This window comes from Pleurodeles waltl, chromosome 1_2, assembly GCF_031143425.1.
Source record: "Pleurodeles waltl isolate 20211129_DDA chromosome 1_2, aPleWal1.hap1.20221129, whole genome shotgun sequence".
NCBI classification, from domain to species: Eukaryota; Metazoa; Chordata; class Amphibia; order Caudata; family Salamandridae; genus Pleurodeles; species Pleurodeles waltl.
This window is the reverse complement of record NC_090437.1, coordinates 596,325,922-596,352,311: the sequence shown is the minus strand read 5'-3', so window position 1 is coordinate 596,352,311 and position 26,390 is coordinate 596,325,922. Positions and strand designations below refer to the sequence as shown.

Below are 26,390 nucleotides of genomic sequence, written 5' to 3'. Positions count from 1 at the left end.
GATTTTCTTGAGAACTCTGGGCAGAAGAGGGATAGACGGGAAGGCGTAAAGGAGGATGGAGTTCCACTCGAGACGAAAAGAGTCTCCAAGCGAGTGCCACCTTGGAAACTCCAACTCGCAAAACAGCTAACATTGCACGTTCTCTGCGGAGGCGAACAAATTTAACCAAGGCTCTCCCCACTGCTGAAAGAAGCCTCGCGCAATCTCCGGATGGGGATGCCATTCGTGATCGGCTGTGCATCGACGGCTGAGTTCGTCCGCTCTGGCGTTGAGGGAGCCTGCCAGATGTTGAACCATCAGGGTAATGCCCTGATGTTCCAGCCATGTCCAGAGGCATAGTGCCTCCTGACAAAGGGTCCAGGACCCTACTCCGCCCTGTTTACTGGAGTACCACATGGCAGTACTTTCCCTTTGAGAGACGGAAGAAATGCTTAACGGAAGCCTGATCGCCCGGAGCTCCAGCAGATTTATAGGGAGCCCCGACTCTGCCGGAGACCAAAGGCTTCTGATCACCCCCTCTCCCATGTGGCCACCCCAATCCAGAAGTGACACATCTATCACTATAGAGAGATGTGGTTGGGGAAGGGAGAGGGACCCAATTTGGATTTGAAAGCCACCACTGCAGGTCTTTCGCAGTTCCCTCCGAGATCTTGATCAGGTCGGATAGATTCCCCTGATGCTGCGCCCCCTGGAACTTCAGGTCCCACTGCAGAGCCCGCATATGCCATCTGGGATGTGTTACTAGTAGGATGCAGGAGGCCATGAGGACTAGCAGCCTCAGTCAGTCTCACCGAAACCCAAGACCAAGGCCGAAAGATCAGAATCAAAGCTTGAATGTCTTGGACTCGTTTGTCAGGACGATAAGTCCGAAACTACATTGTGTCCAGAACTGCCCCGATAAAAGGGAGAGACTGAGAGGGAGTCAGGTGTGACTTCGCCACGTTGATAGTGAACCCCAGCGTGTGTAGGAGGTTCGCCATAGTCTGAAGGTGGGAGACGATTTTCTGGGGCAAGTCTGCCTTCAACAGCCAGTCGTCGAGGTAGTGAAAGACTGAAACCCAAACCTGCGCAGATGAGCTGCAACCACTGCCATCACTTTCGTGAACACCCGAGGGGCGCTGGTAAGGCGAAAGGGGAGCACGGTAAACAAAGTGCTCATGACCTGCCACGTAATGAAAGTAATGTCTGTGGGCAGGCAGGATGGGGATGAGGAAATAAGCGTCCTGCAAGTCCAACGCTACCATCCTGTCTCCTGAGTCTAAGGCAGACAGAACCTGAGCCAGGGTGTGCATTTTGAATTTCTCCTTCTTGAGGAAGTAGTTTAGGTCCTGAAGGTCTAGGATAGGACGCAAGCCCTTGTCCTTGTTTGGTATCAGAAAGTAGCGGGAATAACAACCAAGATCTACTTCTGGCACAGGGACCTTTTCTATAGCTCCCTTGGCCAAGAGAGCTGTGACTTCCTGGTGGAGAAGTGCCAAATGATCCTCCGGAAGGTGATTGAAGGATGGTGACGTGTGGTGGAGCAGATTAGAAAGGGAGGGAGTAGCCCTTTCTAACAATCTGCAAAACCCACCCGTCTGTGGTGATATGTTCCCAGTGGGGCAGGTGATGGCGAATCCTGCCACCAACTGGACAGAAGTGAGGGGACTGACTAGGAGGGTTTGGAGGCTGCAGCAGGGGCAGAGGTGGACTGAACAGACCTCTGGTTACCTGTCCCACGGCCACATGGGATTCCATTTCCTCAGCCACGCATAGGCTGACCAGCGTGCGTGGCACGGTGGCTGTGTGGAGGACGCGACAGAGCGCCCCTTCCATGTCCACGAAAGGGGCAAAAAGCAGACCGTGGTGGGCGAGGGGCAGAGGAAAGACCGAAGGACCGAGCCGCAGCCTGGGAATCCTTGAATCCGAGTCCGCTTTGTCTCCGAAGAGACGGGTGCCATTAAAGGGCATGTCCATCAGTGACTGTAGGACATACCCCGAGAAACCAGAAGTTTGTAACCAGGCGTGGTGCCGTAAGGCCACTGTCATAGCAACCAATCTGCCCAGAGAGTCGGTCGTTTCCAGCCCACAACAGATAGTGAACTTTGCCGCGCCTCTCCCATTGTTCACTGCTTGGGAGACAATAGCACAGGCCTGCTCCGGTATCTGCGGCAGGACCTATGCAACCGTATCCCACAAGGAGTGGATATATCGGCCCAAAAGGCATGCAGTGTTCACAGACTGCAGCGCTAGACTGGAGGAAGAAAACAACTTCTTACCAAACTGTTCCAGCCTTTTGGATTCCCTATCCGGGGGGTGCAGAAGGGAATGTGCCATAAGAAGAGGAAGCCTGGATAACAAGACTCTTAGGCGTGGGGTGTTGGGACAGGAATTTAGGGTCGTTCAGAGCAGGCCAATGGCGACATGCAGTAGTCCTATTCACAGGAGCCCCTGGGTTGGGTTTGGACCATGTACCCAAAAGGACATCAGTGAGGGCATCATTAAATGGCAAAAGGGGTTCTGAAGTAGAAGCCCCAGGCTGAAGCTCCTCCGTCAGGAGATTAGACCTGACCTCTATAGTAGGAAGCTCAAGGTTGAGGACTTCAGCTACCCTACTGACCACCATACCATAAGTTGCTTCCTCCGCCGTATCCACGGTGCAAGGAGATAGCATGCCAGCGTCAGGAGAAGTATCTAGACCACTGGCTTCTCCCAATTCCTGTGCCCAGTCCATATCCGGATCCAGTTTGATGCCTGGGGGAAAATTTTAAGGTAAGGAATCTGCAACTAGAAGTCTCTATCAGATGTGCCATATTAGTAATGTCATATTGAGATGTACTCCTAGAAGTACCTGAACACGAATAGTACTACAATTGTGCACCAGCCGGCATTGCTTACTACTGGCACAACCCTACTGTAATACTACAGGATGTGGTAGTGGGTACAGATATTGCTTAGCTCACACCAATGTATACCAAAATCATAGTGTCCACTTCTTAAATAGCTTATTGCCATTTTAGGAAAAATTGTTTATATTACTGTTTTGATTCAAAGTTCTAACTATACCTATGCAAAGTACCTTTTATTGAATGTACTTACCTGCAATCTGAATCATGTGGTTCTAATAATAGATTAACAAAAGAATATTTTTCAATATAAAAACCTATTGGTCTGGAGTTAAGTCATTGAGTGTGTGTTTTCACTTATTGCTTGTGTGTTTACAACACATGCTTAACACTACCCTCCAATAGTGTTAACTGCTCGACCACACTACCACAAATAGAGCATTAGTATTATCTATTATTGCCCCTGTCAAGCCTCTTGGGGAACCCCCGGACTCTATGCACAGTATATCTCATTTTCATATAGTATATACAGAGCCACCTTCCTACAGTTAAGACGAAATTGAGACACAACCTTAGGTAGCAATTTAGGGTTGGTACGAAGAATCACCTTATCTCTGTGTATTCGGATGAAGGGTTTTTTTCTAAGGTCAAAGCCTGAAGCTCACTAGCACACCTAAGTTAAGTGACTGCAACTAAGAACACCATTCTCTAAGATAGAAACTGAAGAGGGCATGAGTGTAGAGGATCAAATGGGGTTCCCATGAGTCTTGTAAGTTCTATATTAGGATCCAAGAAGGTGCAGGAGAAATCCTTGGCAGAATAACCCGTTTGCGCCCTTCCATGAAGGCTTAGATAACTGGAATTTTGAGTAAGATGCAATCGTATGGAAGTATAGGCTAAGAATGCTTATTTAAGTGAAGTAGATAACAATGTCTTGTACTGTGCCTTTAAAAGGGCCAATTTGTTTTGAGTGACAATAGCAAACAAAAGGTTTCCATTTTTCAGCATAACATGCTCTAGTGGCGGGTCTACGTGCTTCCTGTCAGGCATGCAAACCCAGATATGCCACAGTAAAAACTCCTGAGTTTATAATTTGCCTTTGCAGGGACTAATGTTTGTTTACAGAGACCAATGCTTGTTTGGGAACATGTGTTTTACAAGCCTCCAGCATCCCAATGACTCCGAACGAGTGGCTGGATACAGCAGGAATTTAAACACCCAGCCTGAGTGAATTTGCTTGCTGTATAGGTCACCGGCTGCAGAGAAGGAATCTTCTATTCTGTTCAGCACCTTGGAGGCCACTTCTGGAAGATGAGACCGAGCAAATTAACACTTAATAACGCAGTAACGTGCTGCGCATGAGTAAATAAAATTTATTGCTAAAACTTGATACTTGCTGTCTTCAAACTTAATAAGCGAATGTTCCAGGTTGTGATGCACCTAAAAGGGCACATTGTTAGGTTTTAAAGTCATTGGGGTGTTCTCTGCTTATCATGCTGTAACACTTATTGTAGTTGCTTGCATGATACCACAGAAAGAGGTTTCTATTGCACAATTATTATGAATACATTTGTTATAGTTGAGTTTAATGTGGCATTACTATTGTTGTTAGCGATACGATGTACTGCGCATACGGTTATTATTGCAGAGTTTTAAGTGGTATTTGTATTACTTCAAATTGTTGCTGGTGATGCAGAAGATTCTGTGTTCGGAGCTTAAAGTTGAAGCTTATCTTTGCCATGCTCAAAATTAAACTATGATGTAAACGTGATAAGCTGGTTGTTCGTGAAGTTGAACACTATTGATTAACCCTATGTTTTCTTAGTACTACAACGTGAACAGAAATCCTTGATTATAACCCTATGTTTTCATTGTGATTTAAACACTGAATTGTGTTCCTCACAATACTAGCACAGTACAATGATTAGCCCACGAATATCTGGAGAATCTAATTCCCTGAGAGTTTGTTCTTATTATTTTTGGCTATGTAACTGTCGATGAGTTGAGTGAGTCAGTATCTTGGGAAACCTCATCAAGGTGAAACATGCAAGATATCCACTGAACATCAAGGAACATCTAGGTAGGCTTAAATGAGGTAACGAGGGTCTAATCTGGGATCACAGTGGGAGCAGTTACAGACAGTATAGGAGGTTCAAGGCTCTTATTTAATGACAGGTAATCCACATTGTTTCCAAAAATTCCTAGAGACGGAGAACCATCAAAAGCGGGAAAGGGGACCCCAACAAGTACATCTAGCTTGCACATCATAGTTTAACAGAGTATACATCGGTTATGAAATAGTCGTTTAACAGATGTGTAATTTATCAGAGGAAGGACCGACAAGAAACATCACTAGGCATCTGGATCCAGCCCTGCGACTCCAGTGTGTGTCTCCTTCTCTCATCCATCCCCTTTATCCCAGTAAGTTGTGGTGCCAATCATGTGTATTTAAGTAGGAGGTGGAATTGGGGAAAAAGCAACTTGGTCAACATTGTGTCTCCGTGTAACAAACAGGTTAGTGCTCGACACTTCCTTAAGAATGTCCACTCAATTTTATGGCAGGTTAAGGTAGCCAAACTATGACCTCAGGAGCCAAATTGCTATGTTGAGAGTTTTGGGATCAGGATGTCTTATTTGTACGTACTTCTGAGTGAGAAGGTCCGGCCTGTTGGGGAGCATCTCATGTGGAACTACTGAGGGATTTAGTAGTGTTGTGAGCTAAGGTTGAAGCGTCAAAATGGGAGCTATCTGGATCATTTGGAGAGACGTTTGCAAGAGCTTCCAAACCAGAAATGGAAGGAGAGGGAAAGGTGGAAAAGCTTAAGCAAATATCCTTGACCACCTCATCCACAGTGTGTTGCCCTTGGATAGGGGGTGTGGAAACCTGGACGCTAAGTTAGAGCATTCTGTGTTTTCTACTATGGCTAAAAGATCTATTTGAGGAAACCCACACTTTGGAAGTATGATTGGAGGATTTGTGGGTGGAGTTCCCACTCGTGGACTAGTTTCTGCATCCTGTTGAGTAGGTCTGCAAAGTTGCTGTCTGTTCCTGGAAGATATTCCACTAACAGGTGAATGTTGTGATGTAGAGCCCACTTCCGGATGGTGTGCAACAGGCATGATAGTTGTGGAGACCGTGTCCCTCCTTCTTTATGTAGGTAAAACATGGGTGTCATTGTCAGCGCGAAATACATATAACTTTGCAAGTGAGGTGAGGAAGGCATGCTTTCAACGCTAAGTGAATAGCTTCAAGCGTCAGGTAGTTGAATTGCAGATTCTGGTATGTGGCATCCCAGAGAACCTGTACTGTGAGGTACAAACAAAACAATACAGGGAGATGTCATTTCTTAGGCGCCGAGGGGTCTGTAAAGCCTGCCTTCAGAAAACCCATCTGACGTACACCAAGCGCAGAAGTTGGCCAAAAAATGGAGGGGCAAAACTACTATGCTACTTTCTCATCCTTCACCGGGGGGTGCACATCTGGTTAGCACCGGGGTCCCTTTTGCCTTGCACTCAATGGAGGAAGATATAGAGGGCAGATACATCCTGCTTATGGGGACCTTGGATGGTCAGCAATTGGAGATACTAAATTCATACGCCCCAAATACAGAGGGCCCCACATTCTACCCAGTCTTAGTTAGTGAACCATCTACACACATGGGGTCTGATACTTTTTGGGTGGGGGACTTTACCTGTACTACGGATGGGGAACGACATGCCCACAAACAGGGCACCAAGCCACGAATGACAACAAATTTATAAAAAACAATGACACACTTTGGGTTCAGGCACCTCTGGAGGGACACAGATCCGGATCTCAGGGAATATACCTCTTACTCGAATACCCACAGCACATTTAGTAAGCTTGATCGTATATTGCTCACCCAACATACCACCCCCAAGGTACTGAGAGAGTCCCATCTTACAAGATACTTGTCAGACCAAGCCCCGATAACGTGTGTGTTCCAATGGGGCTGTTGCTCCCGAACCCTGTACAGCTGGAGGTTCCCATCAGAGATTCTACAGGATCCGGTGGGAAGAGACAACTGCACAATCACTCGCAAAATACATGGAACATAATTGAATGTCCACACAAAGGCGGGCGACAGAATGGGAAGCATGTAAGACCGTGCTCCGGGGAGGATGTATGGGGTTTACCTATGGAGTGCGGAGGGCATTACAAGCAGACTTGACTCACAGGGAGGATGCGCTGGCAGCGTAACAGCAAAGCACAGTGCGGGGGCGCAGTAGTCAGAGGGAGGAAGTTAAACTTATCTGCCAAGTGACTGAAACCAGAGATAGACTTGAACGCTACACTTTAAAATCATCTTGACAACTAGTACATCGTGAGGGCGACAGATCTGGGAGTCTTTTGGCATGGATCCTCCAACGGAAGCAACCGTGCTCCTTAGTACTCCATCTCACAAACCGTCAGAGAGGTGAGAACACAGCACCATATAGTCACAGTCTTCAGGGATCAGCTTGAGGGATCATATGAGAACCCAGGTGACCCAGACCCAGAAAGTTTAAGGGCCTACCTAACTGGAATATGCCTCCCTCAACTGAGCAGGACAGAGGTGCAGGCGCTGGAAGCTGACCTTACATCTGAAGAGGTTGAGGTGGCCATTCAATCTCTCCCAATGGGTAGAAGTACGGTTAGTGATGGCTTTACGGCCGAGCTCTACCAGACATTTGCGACCGCTCTCGTTCTGCTGCTGTTAGCCGTATATATTGACACACTAACTGCTAATATATTACCAGGCTCGATGCATGAAGGCCTCATTGCTATGATTCCCAAGTCGTGGACAGCCTCATCCGACCCAGCGTCCTACCACCCTATCATAATGATTAACCTGGATGTAAAAATCCTAGCAACGCGACTTGCCCCCAAGGTAACCCACTTGGTGCATCCTGACCAATGTGGGTTTGTACCAGGATGCAATACAATTATGAAGACCCGTAGGCTCATGCAAGTCCTCCATGGGGTTGAAGATAGAGAGGAGGACCAGGCACTGGTCTCAATAGATATAGCTAAAGCATTTGATACCATCAACTGGGTTTACCTTCCTCTGGTTATAGACGCCTTGGGGTTTGGGCCACAATTTCGGAGGTGGGTCAAAATTCTCTACACAGAACCTTCAGCTAGGGTCAGAATGGGGGGACATTGCTCCGACATACTGAAGATATGGAGGGGAACAAGGCAGGGGTGTCCTTTATCGCCCTTGCTTTTTGCAACGGCCCTGGAACCATTGGTGTGGAGACTTAGGCACGACATGGTGGGTACGGCATTCTGCTGGGAGGGACATGACACCTGTCACTGTACGCAGATGATATGCTCTTTTAAATGAGGGACCCAAGATTTTCACTCCCTATATTGATGAAAGAGCTGGGTTCTTTTGGTCCACTGTCTGGCCTAAGTGTGAAGGTAAATAAATCTGATATTCCCCTGGGGAGCCCAGCGCAGCTCCCACCAGTGGCTCTGTCAGCCATGCCCCTTCACTGGGAGACTGACCATTTCCGATCTCAGAGTCATGGTGGCACACACACTCAAATGCCGTAATCAACTAAACATCAAGAGGAGACTCACGGGTTTGGAGGGCTCGGTGCACATTTGGAACACCCTTCCATTATCAATAACCGGGCGAGTAGCGGTTGCAAAAACAGTATTTTTGCCTCAATGTTTGTATACGTTACAGAATTCGCCTGAGACACATCCTCGCATGGTCTTCAGGTGTCTGCATTATCGGCTGGTGTCCCTGGTATGGGCAGGGGGCCAAAGCAGGGTGAAACAGGAAACCCTTCAACTCCCACTAACTGAGGGGGGGATTAGCATTACCCAATTTAGAATACCACTACTTAGCCTCCCAGTTACAACATGCAACGCTCTGGCTAGCAGAGGATGACAACTGAGAGAAAACCCTTCTTCAAGATGACGCCCAGCACAAAACGCTATCACAGCTGCTATACACTGGGGGTAGAGAGGTACAATCACTCCCATACATAATACAACATACAGCAACACTGTGGATGAGGGCTGTGACAGTGGTCTTACACTAAGCACCATTTGCTCAGGACTTTGATTTTTGGGATCTTCCAGCATTTCAACACTTGACCTCTATAATAGACATTTGACCTTGGCAAGAAGGTGGGTCCCTAACACTTGCGGACATCTACCCCAATGAATCCCTTGAGGCTGCACAGGACACATTTAGGTTGAATCAGGGGCAGTTCTTAACATATGCCAGTATACTTCATATAGCCGAAGAGATATGGCCTACTTACCTGGAGGCCCGGCCTTATCGGTACTGTTTAGGGTACTCCTGGAATATGTTTTGGGGGGGGGGGGGGGGGGGGGGGGGGGTGTGAGAGAATGATGGTTGCCAACGATGTAGTGCGCGGGCTGCAACTTTCATACACTTAGCATGGAATTGTGTCTCCGTACAAATTTTTTGTGACGTTGTGGTGCGAACTTTAAGAAGAGTGTGTGTGGGTTGAGCTGAATAAAATGAAAAAAGATATAGATATATATATATTTAGATATTATTTATTTTTTAAACACTGAAGTCAATGCCCATGCACATTATCACCAGGAAAATGTGTCACTCAGCACTGTGGGTCGAAACTCTCTGCAGAAAAACAATTACCACAACTCCAGACCCAAAATTAGATGGCTGGAGTATGCAGAGCACATATATCTACAGCCACACATGCCATCAAACAAAGTAAAAAAATTAAAAATAAAAAATAAAGTAGAAATGTTCACTTTATTAAGTCAAATTACACATACACCCACCTGTTACATGCAGGCAGGCAGAAGTCAAGATTTAAAAAAAACAAGAAAATAAAACTATGCAACTCAAAAAGGAGTACCCCACCCCCACCATCCTCGATCATTCATGGGTGACTGGACTCAATCTTGACACAAAGGAGGAAATGTTGTAACGGTCCAAAGACGATTTGGCAACTTCACCACAGGTCAGCTGCAAGATATTTATCTATCGTGGGCAAGGCTGTCCCTCAAGTCTTTAGCGAAGAATAACATACAAGAAGCCTATAATCTGTCAAAGCAGTCTAGCCTATGGTCCAATACCAAAAATGCCTAGGTTTGGAGGTGCTATTATGTAGCTGTACATAAGTAGTGACCTATGTCCAGTACACAAATAAAATGACATCCTCGCACTCACAAAGTCCAAGAAAATGGCACTGGAGTTTGTAGGGGCACCTCTGCTAGTGCAGGGGTGCCCTCACACACAGGTATCTGCACCCTACCCTCTGGGCTAGGAGGGCATGCCATAGGGGTCACTTAGAGACCTGGTGCAGTGACCTGTAGTGAAAAAGGGTGAATGCACCCTTTCACGCAGGCTGCAACTTTGCATGCCCTCCCCATGTGTGACAAAATACATGCTGCAGTCCATGGGGATCCCCTGGCACCCCAAAAGCCCTGGGTACTTGTGCACCATATACTATGGACTTGCATGTGGGCACCAGCGTGCCAAATGTGGGGTGAAAATGGTACAAGTTACCAAGTCAGAAAGCATAATCACTGGGGTCCTGGTTAGCAGGTTCCCAGTGAACACAGTCAAACACACTGACAAACAGGCAGAAACTGGGGGTAACCATGCCAAGAAACAGTACTTTACTACACAACACCCCCACCCCCCAAACGAAGGACAAGGAGGCTAACCTTGCACAGATGAGGCTTCATTGTCTATACGGAAATATCTGGAGACCCACACCTACTGCCCTGGCTGTTAACCAGTTAGGACAGCCTTCCATCATGCCACTGCTTTTGCAGTTCTTGGCTGGCCTGAAGGTTTTTAGTGGCCTTTTCCATATACTCTGCTGTCCTTGATCTGAGGTCAAGTACATAGTCCACTGTGTTTTGTTAAGGGGGCTTGAGGGGATGCTCCCAGCCCTCCCTTACAATAACAAGAGGACCCCTAACAGGGTGTTCAAACAGAAGTTCAAATGGGCTGTGGCCCACTTCCTTCTGAGGAACCTCCCTGTAGGCAATAAGGAGGCATGGCAGTAGGACATCCCATCTCCTTCTGAGTTTTTCAGAGTCCCATGATTATGCCCTTGAGAGTCTTATTAACCCCCCCTACCAAACCATTGGTTTGGGTTGGTAGGGGTTGGTGAGCTTTTAAGTTACATCACATTCCTTCCACACTGCCTTATGGTATGCAGACAAAGTTGCTATCGCTGCCTGATGCCACCTCTTTAGGAAAGCCCACTCTTGAGAAAATTCCCAGGAGGGCTTTTGACACTGCAAGAGCTGTAGTGGTACTTAGAGGAATAGCTTCTAGGTGTAGACCCTGGGGGCCAAAAATATCCACCCCAACCCTCTCAAAGGGAATCCCAACCACGGGCAGTGGAATTAAGGAGGCCTTTGGAGTGCCACCTGTCTTACCACTGGCTTGACAGGTGAACCAGGATCGACAAAACTCCTTGTTATCTTCAGACATGTGGGGCCAGTGAAAGTCGGGGACAAGCCTGTCCCAAGTCTTGCTTTGCCCCAAGTGACCTGCCAGGGAAATATCATGTGCAAGGGTCAACAAAAATATTCTATATTGCAGAGGTACTAAAAATCCCTTGGGGGCACCAGGTTTGGGTCCCCTTGGCTCTCAGTATAAGAGGTTGTCTTCCCAATATATCTTGTGGGTGACACTGATATCCCCAGCCACTTGGTAGACAGCTTGCGGCCTCAACCCTTCCAGTGTGAGAGAGTTTTTCTGAGCCACACTGAATTCCTCCCTGGCAGGTCCCCCTGCACCTAAGAGTGCAGCTATGTCAGCCTTCAGCTCTTCATGTGTAGGTTCTGCCAAGGGAGTAGATTCCTCCTCCTCAAAGAGGGAATCTTAACTGGAGGGTGGGGTAGGGGCAGCTTTTTGCCTTTCCTACCCTTGGGTTTTTGGAGGTTCTTGGGTCTTTGTTCCAGGCTCCAGGTTTCCTTCCTTTTTGCTTCTTGGCCTGTGCCCTAGTTAAAGCAAAAATATGCCCTAGGATGCCCAGCATTGCTGCATGGGCCTCCAACTCTCCTTCAGCCCAAGCTGAAGTCTCCAAGTCGTTACCTAGTAGACACTCTACAGGTAGGCCTGGGGACACAACAACTTTTTTTTTAGGACCAATGACACTCCCCTCCCAAGCTGAAGATATCAACAAGTGCCATGGGGTGGCACACAGTGATGTTCTGGGTGTCAGTCACTAGGTACTGATGACCAAGTAGGTAATGCTCAGGGGACACCAGTTTTCAGTTACCATAGTGACACTGGCAGCTGTGTCCCTGTAGTCCTCTGCCTGAACACAATTTAATAAGGTATGCTGCCTATACTTCTCCATATTAAGGGGACAGGCAGCAAGGGTGGCAAGATCAATGCCCCCATCAGAGACTAAGACAGCCTCAGTTGTCTCTCTGACTAAACCAGCACCCACTACACTTCCTAAAGTGAGTCCAGCTGCACCCTTGGAGTGGTTATTGTTACCTAACCCACCACTACTACTGTTACTAGGGCACTAGTGGCAGAGGTGGGGGTTGTAGTGGTGGGTGGCTTGGTGCCTTTCTTAGGCAGGAACTGTCTACTGGCCTACGGCCAACACCAAGGCCTTTTGTTATGGGAGGAAGAGTTGGTAGGCCCACACCCAGATGAATTTTGTGGGTCTGATGAAGACTCTTTTCTGCTTACCCTACTTCTGACCCATTTGTCTGTCTTCTTTCCCAATTCTTGGGGAGAGCTCAGATACAAGTCAACCAATTACTGATGCAACAAATCAGACACAGTTATTTACAATATGCTCTGTCAAAATCAGATTGTATAAGCCCTGATAATCACGGACTTTGCTGCCTTGTAACCAGCCTTCCAAAGCTTTAACAGAGCAGTCCACAAAATTATCCCAATCCTGGGAGGACTCTTTCCTGGTCTCCCTGAATTTGAGCCTAAATTATTCAGTCGTGAGACCCAACCCATCTAAGATTGCAGATTTCATAACTGCGTAGTTATCAGCATCCCCCCCCCCACGTTTTGAGAAGTCTATCCCTCACTTTGTCAGAGGAGAGCCAAAGGATAGCAGTCCACTGTTTCTGAGGGACCCTTGGTACTTTACAGGGCCTCTCCAGAGCAGTGAAGAACTTGTAAATATCACACCACCTTATAGGGAGGAACAATTCTGTTGAGGTTTCTGGAGTCAGAGTCCTCCCTGACCCTAGGCTCCCAGAAACAAAGGTTGCTGCCACCATTGGGTACTAACCCCAACCCGTGCCTCACACACTTGCTCCACTGCCAAGGACTCCCTATCCAGGGCTAGCTGTTACTGCACAGCCTCAGCTTGGCTCCTCCAGTCTCAGTTGCCTGAGTTCCCTGTCTAGGGAATCTTCCCTTGGAGTTGAACGGTGGATCCCCTCAAATACTGAGGAGATTTGAGAGTGGGCAGAAGAGGATCTATTTCTACCCTTGGACACCCTCTTAACCAACCCTCAGTGAGAGAGAGTGTGAGAGAGAGTGTGAGAGAGAGTGTGAGAGAGAGTGTGAGAGAGAGTGTGAGAGAGAGTGTGAGAGAGAGTGTGAGAGAGAGTGTGAGAGAGAGTGTGAGAGAGTGAGTGAGAGAGTGTAAGGAAATGCCTCCTTGGCATGGTTGCCCCCTGACTTTTTGCCTTTGCTGATGCTATGTTTACAATTGAAAGTGTGCTGAGGCCTGCTAACCAGGCCCCAGCACCAGTGTTCTTTCCCTAACCTGTACTTTTGTATCCACAATTGGCAGACCCTGGCATCCAGATAAGTCCCTTGTAACTGGTACTTCTAGTACCAAGGGCCCTGATGCCAAGGAAGGTCTCTAAGGGCTGCAGCATGTCTTATGCCACCCTGGAGACCTCTCACTCAGCACAGACACACTGCTTGCCAGCTTGTGTGTGCTAGTGAGGACAAAACGAGTAAGTCGACATGGCACTCCCCTCAGGGTGCCATGCCAGCCTCTCACTGCCTATGCAGTATAGGTAAGACACCCCTCTAGCAGGCCTTACAGCCCTAAGGCAGGGTGCACTATACCATAGGTGAGGGTACCAGTGCATGAGCATGGTACCCCTACAGTGTCTAAACAAAACCTTAGACATTGTAAGTGCAGGGTAGCCATAAGAGTATATGGTCTGGGAGTCTGTCAAACACGAACTCCACAGCACCATAATGGCTACACTGAAAACTGGGAAGTTTGGTATCAAACTTCTCAGCACAATAAATGCACACTGATGCCAGTGTACATTTTATTGTAAAATACACCACAGAGGGCACCTTAGAGGTGCCCCCTGAAACTTAACCGACTGTCTGTGTAGGCTGACTAGTTCCAGCAGCCTGCCACACCAGAGACATGTTGCTGGCCCCATGGGGAGAGTGCCTTTGCCACTCTGAGGCCAGTAACAAAGCCTGCACTGGGTGGAGATGCTAACACCTCCCCCAGGCAGGAGCTGTGACACCTGGCGGTGAGCCTCAAAGGCTCACCCCTTTGTCACAGCCCAGCAGGGCACTCCAGCTTAGTGGAGTTGCCCGCCCCCTCCGGCCACGGCCCCCACTTTTGGCAGCAAGGCTGGAGGGAACAAAGAAAGCAACAAGGAGGAGTCACTGGCCAGTCAGGACAGCCCCTAAGGTGTCCTGAGCTGAGGTGACTCTGACTTTTAGAAATCCTCCATCTTGCAGATGGAGAATTCCCCCAATAGGGTTAGGATTGTGACCCCCTCCCCTTGGGAGGAGGCACAAAGAGGGTGTACCCACCCTCAGGGCTAGTAGCCATTGGCTACTAACCCCCCAGACCTAAACACGCCCTTAAATTTAGTATTTAAGGGCTACCCTGAACCCTAGAAAATTAGATTCCTGCAAACTACAAGAAGAAGGACTGCCTAGCTGAAAACCCCTGCAGAGGAAGACCAGAAGACGACAACTGCCTTGGCTCCAGAAACTCACCGGCCTGTCTCCTGCCTTCCAAAGATCCTGCTCCAGCGACGCCTTCCAAAGGGACCAGCGACCTCGACATCCTCTGAGGACTGCCCCTGCTTCGAAAAGACAAGAAACTCCCGAGGACAGCGGACCTGCTCCAAGAAAGGCTGCAACTTTGTTTCCAGCAGCCTTGAAAGAACCCTGCAAGCTCCCCGCAAGAAGCGTGAGACTTGCAACACTGCACCCGGCGACCCCGACTCGGCTGGTGGAGATCCAACACCTCAGGAGGGACCCCAGGACTACTCTGATACTGTGAGTACCAAAACCTGTCCCCCCTGAGCCCCCACAGCGCCGCCTGCAGAGGGAATCCCGAGGCTTCCCCTGACCGCGACTCTTTGAATCCAAAGTCCCGACGCCTGGGAGAGACCCTGCACCCGCAGCCCCCAGGACCTGAAGGACCGGACTTTCACTGGAGAAGTGACCCCCAGGAGTCCCTCTCCCTTGCCCAAGTGGAGGTTTCCCCGAGGAATCCCCCCCTTGCCTGCCTGCAGCGCTGAAGAGATCCCGAGATCTCTCATAGACTAACATTGCGAACCCGACGCCTGTTTCTACACTGCACCCGGCCGCCCCCGCGCTGCTGAGGGTGAAATTTCTGTGTGGGCTTGTGTCCCCCCCGGTGCCCTACAAAACCCCCCTGGTCTGCCCTCCGAAGACGTGGGTACTTACCTGCAAGCAGACCGGAACCGGGGCACCCCCTTCTCTCCATTCTAGCCTATGTGTTTTGGGCACCACTTTGAACTCTGCACCTGACCGGCCCTGAGCTGCTGGTGTGGTAACTTTGGGGTTGCTCTGAACCCCCAACGGTGGGCTACCTTGGACCAAGAACTGAACCCTGTAAGTGTCTTACTTACCTGGTAAAACTAACAAAAACTTACCTCCCCTAGGAACTGTGAAAATTGCACTAAGTGTCCACTTTTAAAACAGCTATTTGTCAATAACTTGAAAAGTATACATGCAATTTTTATGATTTAAAGTTCCTAAAGTACTTACCTGCAATACCTTTCGAATGAGATATTACATGTAGAATTTGAACCTGTGGTTCTTAAAATAAACTAAGAAAAGATATTTTTCTATACAAAAACCTATTGGCTGGATTTGTCTCTGAGTGTGTGTACCTCATTTATTGTCTATGTGTATGTACAACAAGTGCTTAACACTACTCCTTGGATAAGCCTACTGCTCGACCACACTACCACAAAATAGAGCATTAGTATTATCTATTTTTACCACTATTTTACCTCTAAGGGGAACCCTTGGACTCTGTGCATGCTATTCCTTACTTTGAAATAGCACATACAGAGCCAACTTCCTACAGAGAGTGAGTGAGAGAGTGAGTGAGAGAGAGTGTGAGAGAGAGTGTGAGAGAGAGTGTGAGAGAGAGTGTGAGAGAGAGTGTGAGAGAGAGTGTGAGAGAGAGTGTGAGAGAGAGTGTGAGAGAGAGAGTGAGAGAGAGTGTGAGAGTGTGTGAGAGAGAGTGTGAGAGTGTGTGTGTGTGTGTGTGTGTGTGTCTTCCTGACCCACCTCAGTAGCTAAATGTCATTTTCTAACACTGGGGAGGAGGTCATAGTCTACTTCATCCTCCTCCTACCCCTGTCTACAAGCATGTTCTTGGTCATCTTGGAGACGTAGGACTAGAAGCAGAGTTGTGTTGTGATTTCTCCCAGTCTTCAACTTTCTCTCAGCACACAACTCCCTAAGTTCTTGGAAGGTCAGGTTCTCATAGGAAGAATACATGGCCTGAGTTGAGTGCTCTGCCGAAGACATGTCAGCTAGCTAGAGTGGTGTAGGATCCCTAACTACTCAGTCTCCCAAAAGAAGTTTGGAGCAAGGGCTATGCCTAGACCCCTAGCGTAACCAAACACAAGAGACTACTTCCCTGATACAAGGTACAGTGGGTTCCCTCTAACCAGTAAGTGGCCTTTCCAGTGGAAAGAACCACGTGACAGAGTGGTAAGGCAACTGCAAGTGCTTATCCCACTGCTGCGCCACCAATGTAGGAAGCTGGCCTGGTGTGTGGTGGGTACCCCCTATTAGTGTAGGCAGTGTCTAGAAGCCAGGCTCTCTAGGGGTAGCTGTGGATGAGTAGCCAAGACGTATCTAGGAGACATGCATAGCTCATGTAATACCACTGTAGTCCCCACTGCACTTACACACATGGAAGAAAACACTCTGTGTTACTAAAATACATGTACTTTATTTTAGTGACAATACCAAAAAGTACTAGAGAGGCAACACTCCAATAGGAGGTAAGTAAGACACTAAATATATACACTACTTATCAGCAATAGGCATAGAAAGTAATAGAAAGTAATAGAAAACAGTGCAAATGCGATTAGACAATAGTGACCCTAGGGGGAGCCCAAACCATTTACTAACAAAATGAAATGCAAACACAGGATCCCAAACCTAGTTACGTGGAATGTGTAGAGGGAAGCAGGGGTAGGTATCACAGTGCCCCCTAGTGACCAGGGGAAAAGTAGTAAGTGGATTTTCCCCAAACCACCCAAGAGGAAGGAAAAGAAGAAAATGTAATACCCAGACAAGACTGCAAGAAACCAGTGGTGGATTCCTGAAGAGGAAGACCTGTGGAAGAAAGGGACCAAGCCCAGAAGTCACAGAAGAGTCCAGGAGGAGTAGGAGCTACTACCCACCCAGCTGTGGATGCAGGAGTTGGTCGACAGTGATGTGTTAAAGGTCAGCACTGCAGCCCTGAAGTCAGTGAAGAGTTCCTAAGGGATGCAGAAGGTGTCCCATGACGGAAGAAGAATTGCAGTTGGGTGTTAGTGCAAGAATTCCACCAACAAGCCTTTGCAAAGGCAAAGGTCGGGGTTGGCAAAAAGTGGAGCGGCCGGGAACCAACAGGGTCCAGGAGGACTCAACCCAGGAGGGCGAGTCAGAGGGGACCCTCAGCAACACAGAGCCCACAGAAGCAAAGGCAGCATCCACAGGAGTCCCACTGGATGGGGACACAGGAGTCGCAGAAGAGCCCTCGCAGCACGACTGAAGAAGGGTCCCACACAGGGGGCTGTGCGTCGCAGGAAGAAGTGCTGGTGGCTACACGCAGCCTGAAGATCCCTTGGAGGAGATGCAAACAAGCCTTGGCAGCTGCAAGAGACGTGGTGCACAGGGGTACTGTCCTGCATGGGAAGGCAAGGGCTTACCCTCCACCAAAGTTGCCCTCCACCAAAGTTGGGCAGCTGGCAAAGAGGACCAAAAGGACTACTATGGACCACCACCCGTAAAGCAGGATCCATGCAGCTCAGGATGAGAGGAGATCCACGCAGTCAGTCACTGTTGCAGTAGGTGCCTGAGGATGCAGGGGAGTGACTCCTTCACTCCAAGGGAGATTCCTTCTTCCTTCTCATGCAGGCTGAAGACTTGCCGGCCTCAGAGGATGCTCAGCCAGGGAAATGTTGCAGAAGCTGGAAGGAGCCATGGAAACAATGTTGCAGGAAGAGTCTTCTTCATGGATGCAGATTGTCGGTTCCTAAATGGTCCAGTCGCAGTTCCAGTGGCTAGAAGTTGAAGTAAGGTTTCAGAGGAGTCCTGCTGGATCCTTGAAAGCCGAATCTGAGGACCCCACCCAAAAGAGAGACCCTAAATAGCCCTAAAAGGGGAATTGGTCACCTAACCAGGTGACCACCTGTCGGGAGGGGGCTCTGACGTCACCTTCCTGGCCTGGTCACTCAGTTGCTCCCAGAGGTCCCTGCCACCTTTGATTCAAGATGGCAGAACTCAGGGACCCTGAGGTGGTGATGGAAAGTGGAGTGGTTGCTCCCCTTTCCATTGTCCAGTTTTGTGCCAGAGTAGGGACTGGAGGTCCCTAACCCGGTGTAGACTGGTTTATGCACAGAGGGCACCAAATGTGCCCTTCAAAGCATACCAGTGGCTTGGGGAGGCTACCCCTCCCAAGCCATGTAACACCTATTTCCAAAGGAAGAGGGTGTTACACTCCTCCCCCCAAAGGGAATCCTTTGTTCTGCCTTCCTGGGCTTGAGCTGTTCAAGCAGCAGGTGTGCAGAAACCTGTCTGAGGGGTGGCAGTAGCTTAGGCTGCCTGGAAAATCCAGGAAGACTGGTAGGAGCAATGCTGGGGGCCCTCTAAGGAGCCCCCAGAGTGCATGGAATCATACTTCCAATACTGGCAACAGTATTGGGGTATGATTCTGACATGTTTGATACCAAACATGTCTAGGTTTGGAGCTACCATTATGTAGCTGGACATAGAGAGTAACCTATGTCTAGTACACACACAAATTGGCATTTGCACACTCACAAAGTCCAAGAAAATGGCATTGGAGTTCGAGGGGCACTTCTGCTAGTGCAGGGGTGCCCTCACACACACAGGTACTTGCACCCTGCACTCTAGGCTAGGAGGGCCTGCCATAAGGGTGACTTACAGTGACCTGGTGCAGTGACCTGTAGTGAAAAAGGGTGCATGCACCCTTTCACGCAGGCTGCAATGACAGACCTGCAAAACTCTTTGCATGGGCTCCCTGTGGGTGGCATAATACATGCTGCAGTCCATGGGGATCCCCTGGTACCCCAATGCCCTGGGTACCTGTGTACCATATACTAGGGACTTACATGGGGGCACCAGAGTGCCAAAGGTTTGGTGAAAATTGTACAAGTTACCAAGTTAGAAGGGAGAGAGCATAATCACTGGGGTCCAGGTTAGCATGATCCCAGTAAACACAGTCAAACGCACGGACAACAGGAAGAAAATGGGGGTAAAGGTAACCATGCCACAAAAGAGGGTACTTTCCTACAAAGCTGTGGACACACATTAACTTTCTTTGCTACTACCTGTTGGGTCTTTCTGAATTCTTCTAAAATCTTTGCTGCCATTTCATAATCCTCCAAGAGGTGATAAGCTATAGCATAACCGATCCAGGATGCCCGCTGTGCAGGTCGTAGCTGAAGCAACTGGTACCTGGTTTCCTAAAAAAATGAATTGAGTTTCATTACTAAATAGACTCGTTATACAACATAGTAACACTTAAGCAACCATAAAGCAATTGTTTTATTGCACACATGCTCTGGAACGGACTGAAATTTTGTTTGCAATCATAGAAATGCATTTTAGCATTAACAAACCAGCATTCTTATTCTTAGCCAAAAAACTGTGTTTGAGATAAATAAAAAGCATACCAAATTAGCATGAATTCACCAACAAAAATACAAGTGTGCAAAATGTGTATGTTGCCAGCACATTAAAAAAAAATAATCAAAGAATTATTCATTTTAAATACCGGGGAAAGGGGTTAAAAAAAATTGTGCAAATGTGATTGTTCATAATGAAAACCAAGATTCAAATATTTTTATAAGATATTGAATATATAAATATTCATTAACTTATTAAGAAAAAAAAAGAAATTAAAAATACTACAAAATACGGCCAAGTACGATCTGTAAGGAACCCTCAAAGGAAGGGTGAATTTATAAGGAACCCTCAAAGGAAGGGTGAATTCATATCCAACAGTGTGAATTAATCGGGGATGTTTCTCTCCCTACAAACCAGAGCATTTGTTCTGTTACCTTTCAAGTTCTCCAATAGCGAGGTCGAAATATTTGACCAACCTGCAAATTAGCTGTACATCCTGGCGCAGCACACACAATGCAGTCGCCTCATTAATAGAGCATATCCCCAATCTTAGGGAGCAAAGCCTTTAATAAACTAATCCTTTGCCCTAATAAAAGGAAAAACACACAGTATATGAGAGAATGATTCACACCTATAGTTACCTCTATAGTATTTGCAGTGCATTAATTTTAGTTATTAACAGCTCACTCATACGTCTACTAATGACAGAAGTTGGAAGCTGATTCGCATAAATGTCATTCTTGTCTTAGATTTATAATCACATAGTTCCAAGCCTTCAACCACAAATGTAAGCAACAGCTGGTTGCTACTTTTTCATTTTGCTAACTCCATGATGTTTTCCGCAAATTACACAATTTTAGTGGCTCTTTGGCTAGCTCATTGAGGGAGATGTATTTCTGATTGATGTTCCAATATTTGTTAAGTCCTAAGCCATTTAAAATTCTGGCAAGATTTTCGATTACATTTGTATTATATATTTTTGATTTAGTACAAAGCTTGTTCCATAGGGCGTTCTTGAGCATGCCTACTACACCCTTTTTTTAACCTTGAAACCATACGTAATTAATAGTAAATTGACCATCCTAGTGCAATCAGTAAGCACAAATTCAAGTCTTAATAGTCTGACCGAAGCACACATGGATAGCCTAAAAATATATCTGATTGCTGTGGACAAGACTGTCCCCAGATCATTCTTTAATTTAAAACCATAAGAAGAGAAGCTATATCAAATGGTTGTAAAGAATTTTGCTGAACATTTCCAAGATAAAATTTCCACTTAGGCTATGCAATTTTAAATGCATCTGTAATAGTTTGTACCGCACGTAGGCGCGTGGCATGCCCGGTTTATCACTGCCTTATACTTAGCTGGGCAACACATGTTTTTGTCTTGCAAAGAATCACCTCCCCCCCCCCCAAAGTACAGATATGCCTTGACTACATGAATTTGGTCGCCGCTCATCAACCAACTGAGTAAGCTTTTGGAATTATCACAGGAGATGATTTTGGTTTTGGACATGTTTAGCTTTAAATCGTTGTTAGCGATGTACTTGTGTAGACCGGCAAGAGAACGCAAAAGGCCAATGGGAATATGGTCCATGAGAACCATGTCATTGGTGCAGGCCTGGAACGTGTACCGTATCCAGTTTGGGAAATAATGCTTTATTTTTATTTATTTTTTAGTGATGTTATTCAGTCCGATGTACATTAATTAAAAAGTTTTGGGTTAAGTACGCAGCCATGTTTCAAAGCACAGTTAGTTGAAATCTTCTTGGATACTTTGCTGCCGTCTTTTATCTTTATCCACTTCCGTGTGTGTGTGTGTGTGTGTGTGTGTGTGTGTGTGTGTGTGTGTGTGTGTGTACAGCAAGTAAAAGGGGGCATGCCCCTTATACTTAGTTTCCCCCCCCTAGAGTACAGTTCAGTATACTTATCAAAGGTGAGGGTAAAACCTAAGTAGCCTACGGTTTCGAAGCCCTTCCGGAATTCGGTCTTGAACATAGGTAACAGATCCACCCTTTCTGCCCATTCCTCAAGGACAAAACGCGTGCAGAGATTTTGGCCTTGTTATCAAGCAGAGCAATGTTTTTTAGATTTACATTTTTATGCAGCGGACAGAAAACTAAGCTCCCGCAGGAATCCGGGATTGTGGCAGCCTCTAAAATAGAATTATAGAGAAGGCAAAGCGGACAGTTCCAAGCCAGCATCTTTTATTTCCAAAATAACACTCCAACCCTCATGCAAGACTAGAGTGTTGGCGGGGCCTTACTTTGCGGATGCTCCCCATGGTGGATATCGAACTCATTGAGATCCGGCTGCATTGCTGACGATGGGGGCGGAGGCTCAGGCAGTGGACTACAGCCTAGGGCCTCTGGGAGTGACTGTTGTGACCCGCGTGGAGACAGTGGCTACAGTATAGAAGGTGGCATGTGTGAATCTGGCTGTGGGCCCACTTCCTCCCACCGCAGCTTTCTGCATCCTAGGTGGATCTGCCCGAGAGCACCCTGCAACAACCAAGAGACTGCTTATGCCCTACGCCTGCCCTGGATACAAAAGGAGCTTGACCTGAAGAGATAGACTCTGTCATGGTTCCAGAAGAGCCCCTGCAATTGGGGAGGCCTCTATGGCATTACAGACAGAGACCCCCTATATAGCTACAAAGCTCCATGCCTGGGGCGACAACTGGCCCTGGCACCTGAATAGAGTAAGGCAACACAACAAGATGATGAACAGAGTGCTGACATTTTTCTAACACTCACCTCCAGTCTCAGATGTGGGTTACATTCATTGTTCCGTTGCTCACCATGCCACCCAAGTTTGGACCCAGCCATATCTAAATCAGTCTTGACCCTGTTCCAGATGGGAACAGTCCAGCCCGAACTGCCAGGCCAGGTCCTTGGATCGGAGATGAGCATCCTTGGACTGGTTTCAGGGTATCACCCCTCATCAGCCAGGCTAGCTTGAATCCAGTGGCACAGTGAGCAAGAGACCCACATCTGGGAATACCCTTGACACAGCAACACAACAAGATAACACGGAGTTCTGGAACTTCTCAAACACTCCATGGGAACATTCCAGCTCCAACTGGCAGGCCTGAGTAGAGTAATTCAACTTCGGCAGGACCGGCTAGTTACCTGCTCAGCATGGTACGTGGAAAAGATTCCCTGGAGCAGCAGCAGTAGTGCATGGACCACTTAAGGGGCCCAGGGGACCGACAGCGCGCCACTGGGCATGGAGCCATCTGGCTCGCAAATACTGACAGCAAATGAGGGCTCAAAGCAGGTCCTGAAACAGAAAATGGATACCATTGCTATAGAGATGAACCTGCTATGCGACCTTTGGGTTATTTTGGAACACTTCCGGGAGACTGAAGACAAAGTTCAGGCACTCACACAAGAAGTGAAAGTCTTGACGTACACAGCATGCACACACACGGAGCATGCTGCCCGCATCAACGAACAACAAGAGAATGCGGAAGGCAGATTCAGGCATTGCAATTTGTGATTCATGGGGTTCTAGGAGCAAACTGAAGAAGCCACTGAGCTATTCCTCGAATGCTGGCTGGTTGGCCTGATGGGCGCAGGGACAATAACAAAATTCTTTGTGGTAGAGAGTGCCCATTGGGAGGCGGCCCTGCGCCATCTGCCTAAGGCTCCATTGAGGGATATTACTGCTAAGGTTCCTGACTAAGGACCCCAGGTTCGATGGGAGCACGTTGTGCATTTCGCCCGGACTAAAGAGGCAGGGTCCAGGCCCAAAGTCCATCTTTACTGGCTATCAAACAGAAGCTGAGGTTGCTCAGCCTACACTACACGCTCCTCTATCCAGCCAAACTGGAGGTTCAGGATGGGGACCGCTCCCATTTATTTGGATTCCCTGAGGAGGCCTGGGAATGGCTGGACTGGAGGAAGCCCCTGGACCTAGCCGAGTCCCGAGAGAAAACATGCAAGGAGTGGGCCCTAGAGGTAGACCCAGCTGCTCGGCTGAAAGAGATGGGAACTGAGACAGAATGCTGAAGCACAGTGTACAGAGGGTGCAGTTGGACGGTACACTCTGCATAGTTGGAAGCAGGGCCCAACACAACAAGATGACTTTGGAGGGCCACTGCCTAGCAGATGTTGTCACAGCACCTAAACAGCCACAGATGCCTAAAAACTACATAATGTTGATGGTGGGGGGGTATGGGTTCTTTTCACCAGTCATCCATGATCAACCCAGATGACAAGGTGCTAGCAAAAGTCTTGTCCAACCACTTGCTAGGGGAGTGAGGGTGATTCAGAGTTTTATCCACAAGGATCAGTGCAGGTTTATCCCGCAGTGCAGCACCCTCATAAATCTACACAGGTTGACTCCAGTCATGCAGTCGGTACAGGGCTCATTTCCTAGGAGCGCTGCTCACCCTAGATATTGAGGAAATAGGACACCTTAGATTGGGATTTCATGCATGCAGTGATAAGGCGAATGGCATATGGACAGTGTTTCTTCAAGTGGATCTCCCTGTTATACGTAAACCCATCAGTGAGGGTGTGGTCAGATGGCTACATCTAAGAGGTCAGGCAGCTAGAACTCTGAGGCCTGGCCTTTTAAACGTGGGTTGCCGGCTCTCCCCTTTATTGTTCACTCCGGTGTTGGGGTCTCTTGCGAGCCACATAGGGGCAGACTGGGGAGATGGGCCATACGGGTGGGAGCGAAAGATCACATTATCTCTTTGTATGCGGCTGATGCTCGTGTATACTTGCAACAACCGGAGATCTGTGCCATTCCTTTTGCAGAAGCCACAGGGGTTTACTGAAGCTTCTGGTCTCGGAGTGAATCAGTGTGGATCCTGGAGGCACTGCCACAGGTCAGGCTGCCTGGGTGAAAAGGTGTATGCACCCTTTCACCACAGATCACTACACCAGGTCAGTGTAATTCACCCCTATTGTAAGCCATTATACCCCAAAGGACAAGGTGCAGGTCCCTGTGTGTGAGGGCCCCCTCTGCATGAGCAAAGGTGCCCCTGAGAACTCCAGTTCCATTGCACTGGACTTTGTAAGTGTTGGAATCATACCCGATACTGTTGCCAGCATTGGTTGCATGATTCCATGCACTCTGCAGGCTCTATCGAAGCCCCCGAATATTGCTCCTACCAGTATTCCATGGTTTTCCAGTCAGCCCATGCTGCTGCAGTTCTTCAGACTGGGTTCTGCCCTCCTGCTGCTTGACCAGCTCAGGCAGAGGAAGGCAGAACAAAGGATTTCCTGTGGGAGAGGGGAGGCAACACCCTCTTCCTTGGAAATAGGTGTTACAAGGATTAGGAGGGATAGCCTCCCGTAGCCAGTGGTTTGCTCTGAAGGACAAATTTGGTGCCCCCTTGCATAAACCGTTTTGCACCAGCCCAGGGATCCAAGCCCCTGCTCTAGAACGAAACTGGACAAAGGAAAGGGGAGTGACCACTCCCCTGTCCATCACTACCCCAGGGGTGGCAGAGTCCTCTGGGAGCATCTGAATGGACCAACTCCTCCCTCCCCAAATTGGGGTTCACCTTCACAGGTGATCAAACCACCTTTTAGGGACTCCCTTGCAGATTCGATGTGCAAGACTCCACCAGAACTCATCTGCATTGTTTACTTTTGATCCTGGCTAGGCTTTCATAAACTGTAAACTTCGTACTTGTATAGCGCACTACTCACCCGTTAGGGTCTCAAGGCACTGTACGCATACCGCTGTGGAACCCCTCCTGGCTTTTCCCTGTGAGGTGCCCACTCCTGGGCAACCTCCAAGGTGAAGCCAGGCATCCCAGCGCTGTTGGGGCCGTTGTGGAGATTCAGCAAGCTATTGCCCAGAGTTACAGAGTGGGACCCATGAATTAGATTAGGCACCATTGCAAGAATTATCAGGTCCGAGGAAATTGAGCTCAAGACCCGTCGAGGCGGGAATTGAACCTTGGTCCCGGGCCAGATTTCTGCATCAGGGTCTGCCGCTCTATCCCTTGAGCCACACTCCTTACATGTAATTACTGGTACACAACTCAGTATTAGAGGAAGAGGGTGTAGCGCAGCGGTCAAGACGACCACCTCGGGAGCTGGAGATCCGGGTTTGAGCCTCGGCATCGGCACAACATCCTGTGATTCTGGGCAAATCACTTAATCTCCCTGTGACCACAGACCGCACCTTCAGACCCTCACGGGTGATAAGCTGCGCGACAGAACAAATCTACATTTAGCATTACTACTATAGATTTATTTCTTCTGGGTAGTCGAACCATTCTACCATGACTAGGTGTTACCCAAAAGTGGGGTTAAAGGGTCTCCATAAGAGACCAGAAAAAAAAGTAACGCAAGATAGAACAGCCCCTACTTGACTTTTCCTCTACTCTTTATAGGGTATGTCACTCAGAATCAGCCATGCTCAGCCTAGCAGCCTGCCTCCCAACTACCTAGAGTTCGACCACCTCTGGCTCCACCCCAGCCTCAGGACAATGAAAATCCTCAGGGAGGGGAGAAGA

At 48.1% G+C, this 26,390-nt stretch overlaps 1 protein-coding gene across 1 annotated transcript in view; it reads right to left on the bottom strand.

Moving 5' to 3' along the window:
* NAA15 (N-alpha-acetyltransferase 15, NatA auxiliary subunit) overlaps positions 1-26,390 on the bottom strand; it is a 761,793-nt gene that overhangs the window by 466,303 nt on the left and 269,100 nt on the right. Inside the window, exon 5 of the mRNA XM_069242270.1 lies at positions 19,609-19,743. Coding sequence (XP_069098371.1) covers positions 19,609-19,743 — 135 coding nt within the window. The remainder of the gene's footprint in view (positions 1-19,608; positions 19,744-26,390) is intronic.